This window comes from Cibotium barometz, chromosome 63 (genome assembly GCF_041138505.1).
Source record: "Cibotium barometz isolate CiBa-2024 chromosome 63, ASM4113850v1, whole genome shotgun sequence".
Taxonomy (NCBI): Eukaryota; Viridiplantae; Streptophyta; class Polypodiopsida; order Cyatheales; family Cibotiaceae; genus Cibotium; species Cibotium barometz.
The window spans coordinates 21,160,537-21,181,156 of record NC_141108.1 but is presented as its reverse complement, the minus strand read 5'-3'; the positions used below and the strand labels follow the sequence as shown (position 1 = coordinate 21,181,156).

At 44.1% G+C, this 20,620-nt stretch overlaps 1 protein-coding gene across 2 annotated transcripts in view; it reads right to left on the bottom strand.

Annotated features, from left to right (window-relative positions):
- APC8 (anaphase-promoting complex subunit 8) overlaps positions 1-19,264 on the bottom strand; it is a 46,058-nt gene extending 26,794 nt beyond the window's left edge. Inside the window, exons 1-2 of one of the 2 annotated variants that reach the window (XM_086795819.1) lie at positions 19,047-19,264; positions 17,436-17,727 (exon numbers count right to left, since the gene is read on the bottom strand). In XM_086795819.1, the coding sequence (XP_086651945.1) occupies positions 17,436-17,727; positions 19,047-19,138 (384 nt within the window). In that variant the 5' untranslated portion in view covers positions 19,139-19,264. The remainder of the gene's footprint in view (positions 1-17,435; positions 17,728-19,046) is intronic. The other variant, XM_086795820.1, reaches the window with a different exon arrangement.
- Between the last annotated feature and the right edge of the window lie 1,356 nt (positions 19,265-20,620).

The window sequence follows — 20,620 nt, the reverse complement described above, 5'->3', positions numbered from 1 at the left end:
AGTCATCCACAAGACAATAAATCATCAACTCCATCATGCATAGTATGGACTAGATACTACGACATCCCCACGTACGTGTGAAACTGTCTGCTGATATGGTTGGGTGGCATGTGAACACGTGGTAAGTATTACCCAATCTAGGCTCAAATAGCCCTTAGGACTTAGCCAATATTTATAAGTGAGTGCGTTCCCACTACATTAAAGTTTGGACGTCCAAAAGTCACTTATAAATTATGACCACTTCCAAGTTCACACTCACTGAAGTCCCGAGACGGACAAAACTCAATGTCCAAGATCTGATCCTCCCCTTTTACTCATAAATGGACATCTCCCCATGCCCCTTCACCTGATTGGACCCCAATTCACTTACTTATTAAGAGAAAATTCGTGTTTTCTCTTCATGAAGATTTTTGGAGGCTGACAACTCTGTTTTTCCACCATTTCTCTCCATAGCCATGCCCAACTTGCTAAGGTGATTTTCAAGCTTCTTAGAGTGTTTCCGGATGCTAATCACTCTCCTACACACTCCCAACGACTGAAATTCAGCAAAATGGCTCTCTTTATTGCTGTAATTTCTGGTCTTTTTGCTGAAAACCCTAATTTCAGCTCTCCTTTCTCAAGTTGAACCATAGGGGAAGCTTTCCCAAGGTTCTCTTCATCCTCTTGAAGACTTTTGTCGCGAATAAAGATGACAAATCAAAGATCTCAACACTCCAAGGACTTCCATCGCGAAGACTTCCGCTGTCATCGACTCTACTTGCTATTCAACACTCCAAGGACTTCCATCGCAAAGACTTCCGTTGTCATCGACTCTACTTGCTTTTATGCTTAAATATGGGAGCAAGTAGCAAGAGGGAGGAACCGGATTACAAGATCACATACCCTGTGTAGTGTTCTCTTGTCCTACGTGCTCTCTTGCAGATTGTTGCTACCATGTGTTGGTGAAACAATAGAGAGCAGATGGTAGAGAACATGGGCACTTGAGAGGGTATTGTGGGTTGCAAGTCTACATCGACAACCACTTGTTTGCAATACTGTATTCATATGCATTGGTATGGAAATCTGGTCAGAAATGCCCATGACACTATGTACTTGATTCTCCCAAGATCAATATACTTTATTTGAGGGAGGGGTCGGCCGTTCCGGCTCATTGTGTGTCTCTTGTCAATTCAGCAATTTACTTCTTGTATTTTGAGCAAGTGTCCATCAAATCTTAGTGTATTTAAGTGTATTGATCAGCATTCTGTTCAACCAAGTTACAGGATTTGCATTAGAAAGCACTGTGCACATTGCATATCATTCATCCATTGCACATAGAACATTGCAGAAGCCTTGAAATAGCATCTGGTATTTTTAGGATATTTATTAGCATTTATTTAGAATTTTTTCCTATTTTATAGCATTTAAATATCATTATTTAACATGAACAAGTCGTGTAGCTCTAGGGAGCCAACCGACCAACCCATGAGTAGTATAAATAGCATTCATTTGCACCAATCTATCATCCATTCCCAAGCGATTAAACCATCAGCCTGTTGGAGCATTAGCGCTTGAGCATCTAGGAGCATATCATCAAAACGCAGCATATACAGCAGCCGGCCAGCATCACAGTTCCCTCAGCCTTGCATTTTCAGCATATCCAGCAGTCGGCCAGCAACAAAGCACCAACCCCCTTGCGTTTTCAGCCTTGAAGCAGTTTTCAGCATTGCATAGCATCCACCTTTGCTACAGCCCCTTGGGTAAAGGTAACACACATGCATACATTCATTTTCAGCATTCAGACATAGCTTAGAACAGTCCCAAACAGTCCATACCTCAGCCTCACATTTGCAGCCTTCCCTCATTCCATTGGGAAGAGTGCATAGACTCGAGATCGGTCATTATTGGTGCTTCTATAGCCATGTACAGTTTAGCCCGACTCTTGGTCCTCCGAGATCTTGCATTTGGCTTATCGTCAGTCCAAAGTCATTCTCTTCTTATAAGTAATAAAGCAAATACTACTCCGGTAACACGATAGGGGGCCCTTCAGTGGGTAATTCAAGACCCCATACGGTGTACAATTTCTCTTTCTCTCTCTCTCTAAATCTCTTAAAGTTTGAAGTCATAAAAGTGGATTGCTAAACTCGCGAAACTCACGATACAGAAGGTAGTGTGAGACTTGTGTGACAGGATCCTTAATTACGAATACTTCCGCTGCATGTTACATATTGTGTCAACTCTTATCTGCTCTCTCTCTCTCTCTCTCTCTCTCTCTCTCTCTCTCTCTCTAACTCTAAGTGGAATTGCACAGACTCACGAGTATAAAGAAGGCTTTGTTGCGCGTTACGATGATCAACCTCCTGCATGCTACAGATACATTGTGAAATTCTGGAATTACCCCATGCTAGATGCGAAATGGGTCGACGACGCATACTTTCACGAGTATACAAAGCTCCTGAAAACATACTTAGAAGCTTTGCAGTTGAGGACAACTCATGGTGGGGGGAATGTCACCATCTCCTATTTTTACGACTGGACATGTACATGGGACTCATGGGTGGTTCTCGTGAGGAGTCTGACATGTATGGTCTTACTCACGACTTACTCAAGACATGCAGTGCCTGTGAGTGCACAAGATTTGCACAAATCGTGTCCATGACATTTTGATCTTTGCGTTGTGCACAACGGAAGACTTACAAGTGTACGGATGAGAAGATCGGAAAATTTTCCAATAACATTTTGCATAGACATGTGTGTACTTTTATTTGTGTGTGACTACTTGAACAATGCTTGCTATTTTGACTGTGAATGTTCATAGGGCCCTAGGACGCCTATGGGCACTTGTGTGCATACTCTATTTGGGCCTAAAGCAATGTTTTGCTAGGTTTTGCAGGTGGTAACTCTGTACAATTCTTTTTATTCAATTTTACTAAGGCTTATGGGCGCAGGATTCACACACACTAAAGTTGGGGGAACAAGTTATAAAATTATTAACTCACTTCACACAAGGTTGGACCATATTTTAATATTTTACGGTTAGGCCGGACACAAGGAGGGCACCCCTTTTATCAGCTCCTCTAGTAGCTATTTTCAGGGGAGAACTCCTCTTTTGGCAAAAACCCTAGAAGAACTACATGTGGAAAGTGTGTTGGCCACTCCAAGGCTAGGACGGGTGTTGAATATGCGTGGAGCAAGCTTGCGAGGGCTGGTCGACTCCTTCTCCGCCCTTCTATGAGCTGATAGACTTCATATACAGGTCCCCATGTGCTGGTCGACTGCTTCTGCTAGCTCTCGAGGCAAAAGCGATTGCTTTCTGAGGGATTTTCTACAAAACGATGACTATCTAACTGTTATGGATCTGATTTGCCGACCACAACACTCTCTTTCTATCTTCTCATTGCTAAACACAAAGTCCCATGGCAGTAAAGAGGGATTTAGGACAGTTTTACGCGATGGAAATTGTCAAAAACAGGTTTTCTACCAACTACAATGAATTTGGAGTAAAGTACAAGCTTGGTCTGGAACTTGACCCATGGCTGGTCATGCAGAAAACCAGCATGGACAGCACTTCGTGAGTGTCATACCGCATGTGTGTTCATGTGAAAGCCTCTTACTAAGGGCGGTGCCTAGTGGCTATGGAATCTCCTGGTGGGAGTGTTCCTTGGCCTGGCTATGGCAGGATGCCACAAATTGGGGCAGTGCTCCTATTTTGAAGAGCGGTGCTCTGAGAAACTCTTTTGTTTGATTTGTTTATTCATGTTTACTAGAAGTTTTGGTGAGCCCAGTTGATGTGATTCTGTAACTATTTGGCCCTCCGAGCTCTTTCCACATGATGGAACGCATGCCCAGACACATGAACTCATGCCTAGACACATGGGCAGGTTGATGAACACATGGCAACAGGGTTCATAAAGCTGGCACTAGAAAAAGCACCAATCTTGATCAAAAAGAATGAAAAAGCAAAAAGTCAAACAATGTTGACCACGAGCTCATGGCACCATTGGAAGGAGGTCACTAAGCTGGATCAAAAAGCTAAAAGCCGTTTTTCCAAAAAGCAACTCCAAGGCCAGAAAGCAAGGCCTTGAAGCTACAAAAGCATAAATCAAGAACTTTGGCTATATTTGACTATTATTAAAATATTAAAAAGGGAAAAGATAAAAGCAAGGCAAAAGGCAAAGCAAAAGCAAACCATGGCAAAGAGCAGGGACCCCCCCTTCAAGTATAAAAGAAGCTTGCACCCTCTTGAGGAGATCACAAAACTCGGTGCAGATTCATCTCGTGGAGAGAAAGAGCAATTTAGTGGAAAAGCCTCATCATCATCATCTTCCTCTCCACCACCTTGTGGCGTCGCCGCCCAGCCCAACTCCACACAAAAGCGCCTTGCAGCGCCTACTCCACCCTGCGCCACCTGTGAGCCTTGCCCTGCCTAGCAACTGCCACCACTGGTGTTAGCATCGTTGCCGCCTATTCTTCCCTAAGCAGCTCAGCCCGCCTCTTCCTCTGAAATCCCCAGCCAAAGGGGGTTACCAGTCAGGTGCCACATACATCCCACACTTCGGTGATCGCTTTCTCAAGATTCTTATCCACATTGGGTATTGAGGTTCCCTTGGATATCTGTGAGGTTCAAGATTTGATTCAAACTTTGGATCTCGGATTTGGATTTGATTTGAACTTGGACTAGAACCTGGACTTGGAACTTGGATTTGGACTTGGATTGACTTCAAGGTCAACAGTCTATTTCTCATGAGACAACAACCATGAAATCGGTAGAATGCTGAGATTTTTAGCAATTTAGACGGTTTCTCCAAGATGAAGAATTCCTAGCTTGGAGGCCAAGAAGGAACAGGACCAAATAAGGGCTCGAATGTTTGAAGATTTCATCAACGATCATGCCACCAAAGCCGACAGAGTTGAAGCTGCTAAAGCCTATCTTCCAACCAAAGGAATCACCATTGCAGAAGGATCCAGAGCTACCCGGTCTATTTCTCGTGGAGGAAACAAGGAGGCTATCCCTAGGCCCGCTCCCTCAAATGCAACTTCTTCAAGGCATATAAAGTAAAGGAAGGCAAAGGAGCCTTCATCAACTAGCAAGATGGACTTCAAACTAGGAGAGAAGAGCGTCAAGTTTGATGCTTTTCATGGAAAGTGGAATACCCAAGAAAGCTTTATCCTTTATCAAGCAATTTGATGGTGCTTTTGGAGGTGACCACTACACCGAAAACTTAAAGCTTCGCATGGTTCGTATGATGCAGCCTTGAATTGGTGGCTAAAAGTAGTACAAGAAGGGACCGAGCCGAAGACGTGGACCGACTTCAAGATTTTGTTCAACAAGAAGTTTCTACCCACAAACTTTGAAGCTGATGTGCAGAAGGAATGGGATGAGGTAAAGCAGAAAGTTGGTGAGAATGTGGCATCATACCTTAACAACTTTTCAGCAATTTCTTTGAAGTTTACTTCTTATACCCCCATTCCATCACTAATGGCAATGCATAAGTTTGTCAATGGATTGCAACCTAAGCTTATGCAAGCAGTTTACATGGCGGGACCAAAAACATTGGAAGAAGCTCAAGACAAAGCTTTGCAAGCCGAGGCCTTGTGCATGCCTTGGATGGATGACAAGACAAAGAACGACAATCGGGATCCACCTCAAAGGAAGAAGTTTAAAGACCGATCCCCATCAAGAGCCGAGTCTCCCGAGACGAAATATGGAAGTGGGGACAAACCCCCAATCTTTCGAAGAAGATTGTCCCTCGAGCAGTGTGAAGAATATGTCAAAGAAAGTGTTTTCAATGTGGAAAGAAGGGACACTTGGCTGCAAATTGTCCTGACAAGCTAAAGCAAGAAGCCAGATAGATTGAAAGATCAACAGATTGACAGTCTGCCAAGAAGTTTGTCAAGAAGAGATAACATTGGAGCAGTCTTGTACCATGAGGGCCATATTGTGTGGCCTATGAAAGTCTTAGATGAGGGTTTCTACAATCGTATTGGAACAGATTTTAGAATGGAAATTTTGTGACTTTTCTTTTTGTCATCAAGAAAGATTCTTTTATGAAGTAAACCCGTTTATGTGTAACAAAGGACTTGAAGACCAAAATTGTCTAAAACTCAAGCTTGGGAGAAGCTACTACAATGGCCTAGTAGAAAGAACAATGGCCTAGTAGAAAGAACATTAACTTTTATGTTCAAGAATGTTTCGTTTTGTCAGGTAGACAAGTTTGATCGACAAAAGCTAGCAGGATTATTGCACCCATTGAATGATCTATGGGAAGAAGAGTATTGCTATGGATTTTATCTTTGGATTGCCAAAGTCAAGGAATGATGGTATATGGACCTTTTTCAAGATACCAAGAAAATCAACGATGTATGTTATCGGTTGGACCTTCCAGAGCATTGAAGGATACATAATGCCTTCCTTGATAGTTTATTGGAGCCATGTACAAGTTACCCCCACAGGAGCTTGTTTTCAAGGATCCACCAGGGGTGGAAGAGCGAGAACAGATTGAGTTTCATTCTGTGAGAAAAAGAGGAAAGTCAAGGGGGGTCAGAAAGTTCCTCTTGGAATTTGAGAATTATTCCCTATTGGATGCGAAATGGATGCTAGAGAAGTACTTCAAGGACTATCTAGATATACTACGAGCTTATGAGAAAATACGGATATGGACGTCTTGCGATCAAGACAGATTCAAGAGGGAGGGATTGTACCTCTAGCCCTCTTCATTGTATATACATATTGGACTGGAATTGATCATTATTATGCTTATAATGGTTACTTGGACATGCTCTCATTGGGTGGCAACGATGCTCGATAGCCCAAGGAGCAAGATTTGTATATGAGAGGCAACAATGCCAGATGACCCATTGACGGCAACGATGCTAGAATGAGATTTGTATATGGGAGGCAACTATGCCAGATGACCCATTGACGACAACAATGCCAGATACCTTGGACTTCGCAGTTGAGCGGTCATTGCAACCAGATGGCCCAGATGACTATATTGGACTTCGTAGTCAGGCGGTCATTGCGACCAGACGGCCCAAATGACTGTATTGGACTTCGCAGTCGAGCGGTCATTGTGACCAGATGGCCCAAATGACTATATTGGACTTCGCAATCAAGTAGTCATTGTGACCAGATGGCCCAAATGACTATATTGGACTTCGCAATCAAGTAGTCATTGCGACCAGATGGCCCAGATAACTATATTGGACTTCACAATTGAGCAATCATTGTGACCAGATGGCCCAAATGACTGTATTGGATTTTATAGTCGGGCAGTCAATGCGACCAGATGACCCAAAAGATTATTGATGAATTCTCGGGCAGTCCTAGTGACCAGATGGCCTTGAGCAATAGTCTGAGCAGTTTCCCTCCGGAGCCAGTTAGCTCAGCATGGTTTTCGATGAAACCAGACATGACAATCCATGAACACGAGGATCATTACTTGTGCATTGCATACTAATGTATGTCCGCTCGGATCCAGAGCCAGTACCTAGAATACCCAGTAGACGCGAATGATGCATACTTGTTTGTTGACTAGCTTGTGTCTAGTTTTTGCAAAAGGATTTATTATATCTAACACATGTGAAAGACTATGAAGATGTACCATCAAGAACAAGTCATCGGTCGAGGAAAAGGCATAGAGATGTTGCTAGATGACCAAAAGGCACCACATATCTGAGGAAAGACCAGATGCACAAGATCACCAGATGGGGCTAGTACCAAGAACATATAAATGTACTTGGAAAAAAAATATGGATATGCTTGGAACATTTGTACTCCACAGCTGAGGAAAACTGTGATATAAGAGGGAAGGAATGTAACTATTTGGCCCTTTGAGCTCTTTTCACATCATGGAACTCATGCCCGGACACATGGGCAGGTTGATGGACACATGGGAGCAGGGTTCATAAAGCTGGCATTGGAAAAAGCACCAATCTTGGTCAAAAAGCAAGAAAAAGTAAAAAGTCAAACTATGTTGACCACGAGCTCAAGCACCATTGGAAAGAGGACACTGAGCTGGATCAAAAAGCTAAAAGCCACTTTTCCAAAAAGCAACTCCAAGGCCAAAAAGCAAGGCCCTGAAGCTACAAAAGCATAAATCAAGAACTGTGGCTATATTTGACTATTACTAAAATATTAAAAAGGGAAACGACAAAAGCAAGGTAAAAAGCAAAGCAAAAGCAAAGCATGGCAAAAAGCAGGGACCCCCCTTCAATTATAAAAGAAGGTTGCACCCTCTTGAGGAGATATAACAAAAATTGGTGGAGATTCATCTCGTGAAGAGAAAGAGCAATTTAATGGAAAAGCCTCATCATCATCTTCCTCTCCGTCACCTTGCGCCGCCGGCTGCCCGCTGCCTCCGTGCGCCACTACCACCACCCAGCTCCTCCCAAAAGCCGCCTTGCAGCACCTGCTCTGCCTTGCGCCACCTGTAAGCCCTACCTTACCCAACAACCGCCACCGCTAGTGTTAGGGCCGTTGCCACCTGTTCTTCAATCCGCCCGCGGTATAGCACTCCCACCGCCCTAAGCAACTCAGCCAGCCTCTTCCTCCAAAATCCCTAGCTGAAGGGGATTACGAGTCAAGTGCCACATACATCCGACGCTTCGGTGATCGCTTTCTTGAGATTCTTTTCCAGATTGGGTATTGAGGTTCCTTTGGATATCTATGAGGTTGAGGATTTGATTCAAACTTTGGATCTTGGATTTGGATTTGATTTGAACTTGGACTAGAACCTCAACTTGGAACTTGGATTTGGACTTGGACTTGGACTTGGATCAGGACTTGGATTTCGACTTGGACTTGGACTTGGACTTGGATTCATTGGACGAGATACTTGTGGGTCATCCCCGTGGTGTGCTCGACATCAGAGATCTCGTGCCTAGACATCGACATCGACATCCACTTGGATATCCTTCATTGGCATATCTATTTGTTTTGTATTCATTGATTGTATTGATCCTAGCCAGCGTGCCCAAGGATTGTTCTTGAATAAATTCCTGAAAGGGAGCGGGGCATGTTCCCCACTCAATGTGGTGTATTGTGCAAGATCCCCATTCCCTTCTCTCTCTCTCTCCTCTCTCTCTATCTTTATCTCTTTGGACACATGGTTGAGTCTGTCACTACACACCCCGCTGGGCTTATAGATGCACGGCTGTTGCATCATCTTGTAGACTTGTACAGTTTACCTACCAGGGTGGGAAATCGACCCATCTTCAACCCCTAGTGTTGTGTATTGTATAAGATTCTCTCTTGATGTGATCTTGATATTATGGTATGACAGAGATGTATAATGCCATGATGTATGCAATTGTGATTTTGTTGGATTTGCAGAATTTTGGAGTTTATGCGTTCATCCAAACTGTGACATACACCTAATCCAAAGAGGAGACAGCAGACCAGCTCGGTGCACCAACTAATTCACCATATTACTGAGGCTGTCGAGATGCCATTATTGCCTCTCCATTGTGTGCTCTCGAGTCTCCCCCCTAGAGTCGCTAGGCACCCCCTCACACACACACACCCCCAAAAAAATAAAAAATAAATCTTGGGGCAGCCTGTGGATTAGAGTTCCTTTCGATGCCTTCCCGTAGCAAAAGATGGTATTTTCGAGGAGACGGTGGCTCCCATCCACATTTGCGTGGTTCTACATCACTCGAGGCCTTCCATCCCAGAAAGTGGCGAGATGATTTTCTCTTTCACCTTGAGCATGGCTTCGGGAACGCAGACTCCATGTCTGTCGCTGTCATTCATGAGAAGGCAGCATAGCTCTGTCACCATTTGGAGGACTTGTGGATTACGACATGCTCACTCATTTTTGGCCGTTGGTGCGGATGAAGCTTGGTGGCTCCGGCCACAAGGATCGGGGCAAGGAGTTGGTGTCCTCCAACCTGGAGGTGTTCCTCTTCGTATTTCTTCATGTCTCGATGGGAGTACCCCCCCCCTCCCTCCTAAAAATGGACTTGTGGACAAGGTGGCATGGTTGGCATTCTTGTAGGCACTTCTTTCTCAAATCATGCCCCTATCATTCTTTCCCTAGAGGGCCCATGGAAGCAAGGCAGGCACTCGTGCACCTGTATCCCCGAGTGCCTTGTTCAGGACTCCAAGATTTGTAGCAAGATTGAGGAGATTAGGGAAAGTCGTCGATTTTCACGCATGTTCAATCGCAAGTACCCTAGATGGAAGACTTGGAGAGAGCACCGGTTTGCTTTACACGAGGCGGCACAGAGCTAACTTGCAGAGTTCAGAGAGAAGGAGAGGAGCATCGGTCGAAATCTGGCTCCCTACAACACTTCCAAGAGAGTATCCCGAATACCTTGTGGATTGAGGCCCAAATGGCGACGGCCCGAGTAGAGTTGAGTTCACTCAAGGAGAGGAGGGTGGAGAACAGATATCATGCTAGAGCTTCCTTCTAGACACAGGGAGACAAGGTAACCGACAATTTCTTTGAGATTACATGTCCACAATAGTGGAGGGATGGTATCCGCAGATTGCATGGCCAGGATGGATCTATTGTTTTTGATCCCCCTCAGATTAGAGGCATTGCCACAATTTTTTTCAAATTCCTTCTTTCAAGAGCCCCTCCCTCCATGCAAGTGATGGACGCGAGGGATCGGGTACGCGGCACAAGAGAGAGGTGGTCCCCCCGTGCTATGGGAGCTTCTTGATGACACCCCTTATCTCAGAGGAGCTGGTGGAGGCTCTGCAAGCATTCCCCCGGGGCAAATGCCCTGGGGAGGATTTCTGGTCTCCTTATTTCTTCATCTCACTGGGATCTCATGGAAGGCGGCTTCAAAGTGGCCACGGGCTTGATGCCAAAGAGCCTAACTGGGGGTCTGATCCATTTGATTCCCAAGGAGGGTGGAGACATATTGGAGATTTAGTAGTGGAGACCCATCACCCTCTTAGGAATCGCCTACAAAATCCTAGCCAAAACCATCAGCCGGAGCCTTTAGTCTTTCCTCCCCAACTTGATACATAGCACGTAGACAGGTTTTATTGAGGATTGGAGTATTTTGGACATCTTCACTTTTTGGGAGTCGGCTGCCTTGACCTGTTCAAGGCATTAGGATTTTATAGTTCTCCTTTTGCCTATGCCAAGGTGGACTAAGGCTTTTTGGAGGGGACTATGTGCCGAATGGGATTTCCAGTGGAGTGGGTTTGAGGTGTTTTCGGACTCTATTCGGCCTCTCACAATCAGGTGCTCATCCAAGGGACCCAAGGTGATAGATTTCCTCTTTCTCGTTCAGTCCAGTAAGACTGCATCTCGCGCCCTTCCTTTTTGCAGTCGAGGCCATGAGCAGTTTCCTCTCTACCCAAAAGACCGGTTTACAGGGGTTGCACCTACCTATCCGCTCACAAGAGGAGCTTCTTGACTTAGAGTTTGCAAATGACACAACAGCATACCTGTTAGGAGATGTGAGGAATCTCCAGATATTCGCCAATGCGATATAGATCTTCTGTCGTGCATCCGGCGCACAAATCAATTGGCACAAGCTATGTGGATTTTGGGTTGTGTTCTCGCCTACTCGAACTTGGAGGCCAGTTGAGCCTTTTTTGTGGATCTCGAGCAACAGGGCTGACCTGCCTAGGTGCTAGTGTGAGTGGACAACATGGGATGTCAGAGATGCATCAAAGTCAGTGTCATTTGCTCGTATGGTCTGTTGGTCATGTCCACTCTTGGCTAGTTCAGGTGTGAACCCAGCTTACTCACGGGCACTTTTTCCCTGTGACTAGACACAAGTTTTTTTCCCGTGTGAACACACTTACGTGTGTTGGGCACTTTGCCCTAGGCCTTTTTTAGTACTCACTTGTACTTTCATTTGAATCATTATTGAGTACATCTTTTCCAGCACTCTCAAGTTTCTCTGTGCTTGAGGTTGTGTGTGTGTGTGTGTGAGTGTGTGAGTGTGAAGACTAGCTTCCCTCCTACCCAACATTGGTATCAGAGCAAGGTTAGGGTTAGGGTTACACCTTATTGCTCCCAAACATTAGGGTTAGGGTTTGCCCCTTGCTGCAGCCTATTGCACACTTTAGACACCACACACTCTCTCTCTTATTATTATTTTAAAATTAAAAAAAAAACCCTTGCTGTTCTCGACTTGTATTGCCCGACTGCTCACGCCCTGCATCGTACGACACTGCCCAGCGCCGCCCTAGTCTGTGGTGCCTCAGATCTGTGCGCCTCATATTTGTGCGCCGACTTGTACTGTCGCCTCTCGCTGACTGCACTTCGTGCCTCCCAGTTCGCTGCGCCACTTGTACCTCCTAGAGCCGTCGCCGCCGCCCTTGTGCGTGCGCCACCGCGGCCGTTGCTCAGATCTGTTGCCCTACAGATCTGCGTTCGCAACTATCGCGGCCTTCAAATCTGTCAGTCGCCGCCTGCATCATCGTCGCCTGCCCGCCATCGCATGTACGGTGTTGATCCACTTCAAATTTGCTGCCGACTTGTACCTGCACCGCCGCCGCCCGTCGAAGCCACCTTCATCGCCCCATATCTGTGTCGTCCTGCTCCACCCCTGCGCTGCCCGTACTGCGCCGTCTCATGTACCTGCCCGTAATACTATGTGCCTATTGTACCTGCTGCCTGTCTTGTTGAAGGTGCCCAATGCAAGCTCAATAATTTTCTTACTGATTTTTTTCTGGCAATTTTTCAAAAATTCAAAAATTGCTAGAAAATTAGCAAATTAACTGCATTATTTTTGGGGCTTTTCACCATTGAGCCTGCAATTGCAACATTGGCACACATTGGCATTGATTTCAACAGATTTGGTGCATAATTGCACTAGAGATTATGGGATTTTGCAGAAATTGACTCGATTTTGCAAAAATTGGCACTATCTGCAGGCAATTTTGGATATTGCAGGCACTTTTGGTTGGCATTGGAGCATTTCCCCCAATTTTTTGGGTATTACAGGCACATTTGGTTGGCATTGGGGCATTTCCCCCAATTTTTGGGCATTGCAACACTTGGTACAGGTGACAATCGCATTAGCAAATTTACAGGTGCACATCTGGTTTAGATGTGGTCTAATTGGTTGCCTAAAAATTAGGGCTTTTCTACATTGAGCCCATTTTTGGAGCATTCGACCAATTTACATTTCATTTGCCAGGATTTGAGCACTTGCAGCTCTTACAGGTGTCAGCTGATTGTGTTTTTCACGGCACATGTATACATTTGTGGTTCGCTACAGTATATGTATGCCATTGTGGACACTTTGACAAATTTGCATCATCGTGCAGTACACTTGCAGATTTAGGACATGCATATGTATTTCTCGTGGTGAAGGAGTTCCCTTTCAGTCCATTGGTTATCCTGCTATTTATCTCCCGCATTCTTACAATTTTGCTGGACATTGCATGCTCGTGGTGACTTGTGACAGATTTGCTGTCCTATCATGGCCAACAGTAATAATGACCTCTTTGGAATGCTATCTCAAGAGGACAAGCTCAATGGGGACAACTACTCTACGTGGGCTTATATGATGCGTCATGTTTTGGTTGCCAAAAATGTATGCTTGGATACCTTGGCGGCATTGTATTCAGGTCGCAATGAGGCTCGTGTAGCTTACCTTCGGGGCAAGCTTGAGACTGACCACATGCTTGAAGGTGACTCTATCGATCAGTACCTTACGCATGTGAAGGACCTACGAGAGCAGCTCATTAACATTGATGAGGTTTTGGCAGATAGCTATCTTGTTTAGACAGTTTTGCGCAACTTGCCTGACTCTTATCAAACATTTGGCACCACTTTGCGGTTGTTGGCTGGCAATGCACCTAATGCGGCCACTTTTGACAACCTTGTGACTCTCTTGCTCAGTGAAGAGCAATCTCGTTCCAACAAGAACAACATGATGTCTGTTGAATCAGCAATGGCTGCTCCTTTTCGTGGGAATAGATCTGGGCCTAAACCTAGCCCATCGAATCCTCCCAAGAAGACAGAGGACAAACCTGAAAAGAAAAAGCGTTGTATTTTTGCAGGAAAACAAGGCACACCATAGAGGAATGCAGGAAGCGTATTGAGAGTTAAAAAAAGAAGAAGCTGGCATCTTCTTCCACAGGTGCAGATCAGGCCAATTTGGCTACACGTGTCAGCCTTGACACTTACATCTTCATTGCCTGCAGAGATGTCTTCTGATGCCATTGCTTTTGATGACTATGCTTTATAGTCTGTACTCCATGGTATGCATTGTCTGGCAGATGCATTTCAAGGGGGGATTCTACTTGCCCACATGCAGTTGGTGATGCCTCATGGTCACTTATGCTTGTTGACCCCTATGTTGGTCTATGCTAGACGCTTTCTCTTATGTGATGTCTCCTAGAGATGCCTTTTATGCTGTTTTCCCTTGCAGCGGGATTGTTTCTACAGTGTTAACATTGTCACTTTCTCACATGTGATGTTTACTGGGAGTGCCTTTTACACACTTGGCCAGTGTTGGCTTACTCTCATGGTTTTGACAAGTCACATGTATATTATTCATTGTGGGATTATGCATCTTTACATTTGCCATACATGCCACTGATCATGGCATCGCTGAGAGTTTACCTATCCTCTCATGGCATTGGCTGATGCCCGCCTCGAGCCCCCACTTTTTCTCCCCATTTTCAGCTTTTCCCATTGCTGAATTTTTACTTTTATCAGCCCTACCATTGCTGATTTTTTCCTCATCGGATCCTCCATTGATGAGTTTCATTTTTGCAGCTTACATTGCATGTCTCACAGGCATGACTTCTGGATCATGTTACCTTTACACATGCGTATATCTGCTACCTCTTCTTATGCTTATCACTGGTGCAATTACAGAGCATTGATGTGGATTACATGCAGTTCAGCTTGGCATTTGGTACTTGCCTTCAGGGGGGTATTATGCGATGCCTCTTGATTTGATGCAGTTGATGTCCACATGATCTTTTCCATGCATTTCTGGTGATGCATTTTTGTACTACTGTGCTCTAACATTAGCACTATGACATTAGGGATTCTCCTTTTCCCCGTCATATAGTGCTTGCTTTTTCCATTGGCACTGCAATTCACTCTTACTGTGGAGCATAGTGCAGGGCAGCATTCACAGCTTTATCACCCTGCTCTTACCCGTTCACACCATTCACTTGAGGGGGGTTTGTTGGTCATGTCCACTCCCGGCTAGTTCGGGTGTGAACCCAGCTTACTCAGGGACACTTTTTCCCTGTGACTAGACACAAGTTTTTTCCCGTTTGAACACACTTACGTGTGTTGGGCACTTTGCCCTAGGCCTTTTTTAGTACTCACTTGTACTTTCATTTAATATCATTATTGAGTACATCTTTTCCAACACTCTCACGTTTCTCTGTGCTTGAGGTTGTGTGTGTGTGTGTGTGTGTGTGTGTGTGTGTGTGTGTGTGTGCACGCTAGCTTCCCTCCTACCCAACATGGTCATGAGGGAAAGTTGGTGGCAAACTCAGCCGATCTGGAAGCTTCTGCATGATCTCCTCCGGCTGAGGGATTTATAGGCAGCCATCGGGTGTGAATTCTATTTGACAACGGCTCTACTCACAATTTTATTACTTCATGTTTATTGTTGACACCACGGCTAAAAATGATGGCAAGTGATCATTGTTATATGATCAATCTTGCCAAGGGTACAGATGTGAAAGCATGGGATCAAACGGTGGACTAGAAGTCTAGATTCAAGACTACCGGAAGGCTTTGTCATAGATCCAATATAGATCTAGACTATGAATACTATGCTTGGGCTAATGCTTATTGTCCTCCTCTATGTGTTAATGGAAAACGCTGATTCAGAGATGTACTTGGCAGATCCAAACCGTTAGACTCCAAGTCCTTGTTCTTGGGTCTGCAATCTCTATCTTTAAATGCTAAGAAGGATCCATGACTTGCCTTTATATAGGGATTTCTGTAGGAAGTGGTAATCAGGTTCATTGCTGAGGACATCAATGGTCCTTATAGGGGGAAGTATGTGGGGCTGTATGAATAAGTTGTCCTTGCACACTCAACAGGTTAAGGTTTGTCGAACTGGCAACAGATGCTTCTGCCACAGGGACAATCATCACTCTGTTAGGACAATCCTTGTAAGCATGGTCGAATCCGCACTTATAACATGTGCCACCGTGAGAGTAACACATGCCACACATCAGGTTAGTTGATGATGGTATAAGAGCAAGGCTCAAGGCAGCAATTATTCAGGCTAAAACTGTTTTCTCCTGAGAAGAACTTTTGTTTGAAAACTTTCAGACATCGCACTCATGTTGTACTATAGACATGGCTATCCATTACAAAGACCATCAGGGCACACAAAAACAGGCTGTCAACCAAAGTGTGAATGCAATTATGCAAAAAACAAGGCAGCTAACGATCCATGACAATCCACCTGGTGCTGCAAGGCAACCAAGGTCCCCTCTAATGAGGGAGCATCTATCATGGGGATTGCTGCAAGGCAACCAAGGTCCCCTCTAATGAGGGAGCAAGTATCTATCATGGAGCCCAAAAGAACCTCCCTTCTCACTTGTAGATCAAGAACTACCAACTTACAAAGTAGGGCTCTACACTGACCCTCAACATCAAAAAAACCAAAACCACATTGGTGAGGCAAAAACAAGGTGTCTTCAAGCATTTTGGCCCATACATCTCACATGCTGCTGGGAATGGTTCAAGAGTTGGTAAACATCCCTACTGCCATCATCGATTGCACTCACAAGATGATGAAGGCCGGCACTAATAAACAAAGTCAACCAAAAATAAACAATTCATCATTCAGTTTAAACCACAAGCAAGCATAATATTCAACAAAAGGGGGCCAATGAGGTGATAGCTCAAGTGGTGAAAGTGTTTGCCGAGGACCAAGAGGTCCTGAGTTCAAAACCCCCCTTGGTGCTTCCTCGGCGGCATTGCCTATGGGCAGCTGTCTTACGGACGGTGAAATTTGGTAACTATGGGAGGATCTTGGTCCAAAGGCCTGTTGAAAATATATATATATATATATATATATATATCATGGCACCCCTTGTTGAGAATATATATATATATATATATATTCAATAAGGGGTGCCATGGGTTGCATGACACCATTAACTAAACAAACCACAAAGTGATTAGGCTTTTTAGAACAGCAGCAAAGATAGGACAGACATACAATGAAGACTAGATGGCTCCCAGACAAAGCCAACAAGAATCTCATTCACGGACATCACATGGAAAGTGAGAAGTCCTTGCTTAAATGGGAACAGATTGCAATTTGCACCTCTATACTCTACTCAAGGAACCTTGTTTGAGATATCACAATGTCTATCTTAATCATGACAACCTCAGGGTCCAAGCACAAAGTCAAATCACACACATATGGTACATGGCTGCAAATGAAAAACAAACACAAAACTTCAGGTTCCTATAACTGATACACATAGCATGTGGCCTCACATGTGAGATAACCATGATAGGATGGCTAGAAAATGAACTTACCAAATAGATCGCATAGCAGCGCAAAAAGAGAGATTTTTTGCCGGAAACACCATTCAGGACATGTGCAGCTCTTCTATACTCCCTCATATCGAAATAGGATTTCGCCAGGAGGAAAATGTCATCCTCTTCCTCCTCTTCTTCCTCTACAAGCAAGTTTCCAGCTCCAGTCAGAGCTATGGCTTCCTTCTTTCTAGAAGATTTTTTTAAGCTGGTCTTTTCCGGTGAAAACAGAAATGAAGAAGGTCCAGGTGGTTTTGCATCATCTGGTAGGCCAATTAGCTGCTCTGCAGCCCTGGTCGAAGCAAAGGAGACAGAAAACCATGTGTCAAAAACTGCTGACTAGATGTAGTCAAGCTTATTGCTCTACGGGCACCCCAAGACAAAAGCAAAGGCAAATGCTGCCCTGATTGATGTGCTGCATAGTAACAGGAAATGGTTGCCAAAATTGCAGAAGTCCATTTTTTTGGAGGCGCTGTTTCTGTTTCAGTTTCCCATCTCTCCCAACCTCACCTAAGGAATTTTCCCACACTTTTCCCCGGCTAAGTTTTGATTATTTCCTAGTTTTCCTTGTTAGCTCCTTTAAATTATAATCTATCATAAGTTTCTCCTCTATTTCACAATTTCTATTCTATTTACTGTGTAAAGTTAAAGACGTGCCGTTCCCAAGCTGTCTCTGTTTCTTAGTTTCATGCCATTTCCATTGGGGAGACGTCACACACACACACACACACACACACACACAAAATAAACAAAACACCCCCCAAAGGAAAAACCAAAAGCAATTGCATAGTAAAAAGGCAGCAACCCAAACCCAGCCAAATTCACCCACATGAAAAAGGCAAAAGCAATCACTAGTAATGTAAAACACATGGCATAAGTAAAGGCTGATCCTAGTGATAACACACATGCCATCACCCCATAAATGTCAAAACATCCCGAGGATAAAATACAAATATCTATAAACGTTTTGAAAGCGGAAAAGAAAAAAACAGATTCCAACACCATGTCATAGGGCTCTTACGGTTGTGCCCAGAGAGAGCGGTTGCCAAACGTTTGCATCCCAATTTGTCAGCCAATGCTTTGCAGCATCATTGATGACGACATTGGAGAATGTTGGTTGGCAAGTTTGGAAAGGCAATGGCTCATCACATTAAGGGCCTTGGGAAACCTAGCAGGGTTGGGGTCTTGCCAGCTCCAAGGTTTGACAACTACGCCTCATCCACATGTGCAGTTGCTGGCAAAAGACAAGCCTGCCTTGGTGCAAAAGCGATTGGTCAATCAACCCACATGAAAAAAACAATTTGCTACCCTGGTCAAGTATTTCACATACAAAAGCAAAAGCAATAGTTGCCTTGTCAAGAAATCCACATGATAAAATAGTTGCCTTGGTGTTGCCAAGTGATCCACATGAAAAAAATGGCACCCACATGAAAAAACCCATCATTGCCCTGGTTAAATTAACCCAGAAAACCCTTTTTTAGGGCAAATGCAAAAGCATCCACATGAAAAAAAGCGATGGATGCTCTGGTTAAACTAACCCACCTGATGAAGGAAACCCTAAACACCTCATAAAAAGGAGGAAATAAGCAAGCAGACGCAAAACAAGCTTACCACTTGGAAGCTGCATAAAGGCCACGTTCGCGAAGCTGCTTAACGGCACATCGCAGCTGAAGACGATAAGAAGAAACAGGTGGAGCGGCCATGCCCAAAAACAGAAAAATATGCAGCTGAATTAACAGAGATCAGAAGGAGCTCTCATTTTCTTCCACAAAAGGAATATTTCAAAATGTGGGGGGTGCCCTTCGAAATGGTGATGGTAGAAGTTTTTTGAAATTTTTAGGCATGGCGAAAAATACTTGTTAAATGGTGAAAATCCCCCCTTCTGAATTTTTTGAGTAAAGAGGTGAAACTTTCCCCTTTTGTTTGTGGATTTGTTTTGATCTTTAATGTCATCCACCTAGAAGTTTGTATTCAAAGAGTGTTGCTAGAACTAGATGGAGGTAGAGATGAAACTTTGGGAGGCCTAAAAAGAGACAGAATTATAACCAAACAAAAACAGAAATGGATGTTAAAAGGGGCCTACCTAAATAAAGACATAGGGCTTTAAAGAGAGGCAATCCTAGAGTCGAGTTTTCCAGAGAAGGAAAGGTCAGAGACTGGGTCGCATGCCCAAGCCGTGGCACAAGCTTTAGTAGAAGGAATGCCCCCTCTAGAGCCAATCCAGGAGGAGTCAAAGGTTGAGTGGGCAACAACTACCCCTTATGGACTAGTAAAACCCAACCTAGAAAAAAAAGGAAAAACCTAAAGAAGAACTGTATAGTAAGGAAGACACTAATAAATTGATAACCAATCATGAATTCCTTGCCTACATGTAGAGAGTGCTTTTACAAGAGCAAGATAGATTTCCCCGAAGGGAAGAAACATTGAATGTTGAAATCTCATCCTTCCCCACAAACTTGGGTAGAGAGGAGCATCATAAAGAGATTCACCTAGGAAGGGGGAGGGGAAGAGGGAGAGGAAATGTATATTTCAATGAATCCAACCTATGAGGTAGTCCCAACCTTAACTACAGCTACCCTAGTTGACATGTTAAGAATAGCAATTGAAATAGGTAGGGAGTTGAGAATTGCTTATACTCATGCCCCAAGGTAGAATCCCATGAAGCCATATCATATAGCTAAATTAATGCAAATCTTTAGTGGAGATGGGGATCCCATCCAACATGTGGAAATCTTTGAGTCCATTTTGTGAAACATGTGGTCACATTGATGAGCTTATGAAGATCCATTCTTTTTCCCTAACGTTAGTGTTAGCTTAGTAAATAACCCACCACAATAACTTTAAAACCTTAGCTTAGGGGTAGCTTAGGAATAGGATTCCGGCGTATGTGTCGTTTTAATTCTCAAAGCCAATAACTATATACCCGCTCACAATCGCTCATTGAAATCATGAATGGATGAATGGATAATCAAGAAGAAGAAGAGCTTTGAGTCTACTTTCTATTTCACATCGTCTGTGCAAATGCCATATTTGCTTACAGTATGTATTAATCAATTGCTCATTGTTTAATTCAACCATAGTGTTTACTGTTAAATCTTTTTATTGCTATGTTGGTTTATTTGCCAACACTTTTGGCAATCTTGCTCGATTCCCTGTCCATGCTCTAGTTTATCATCTAATCATTA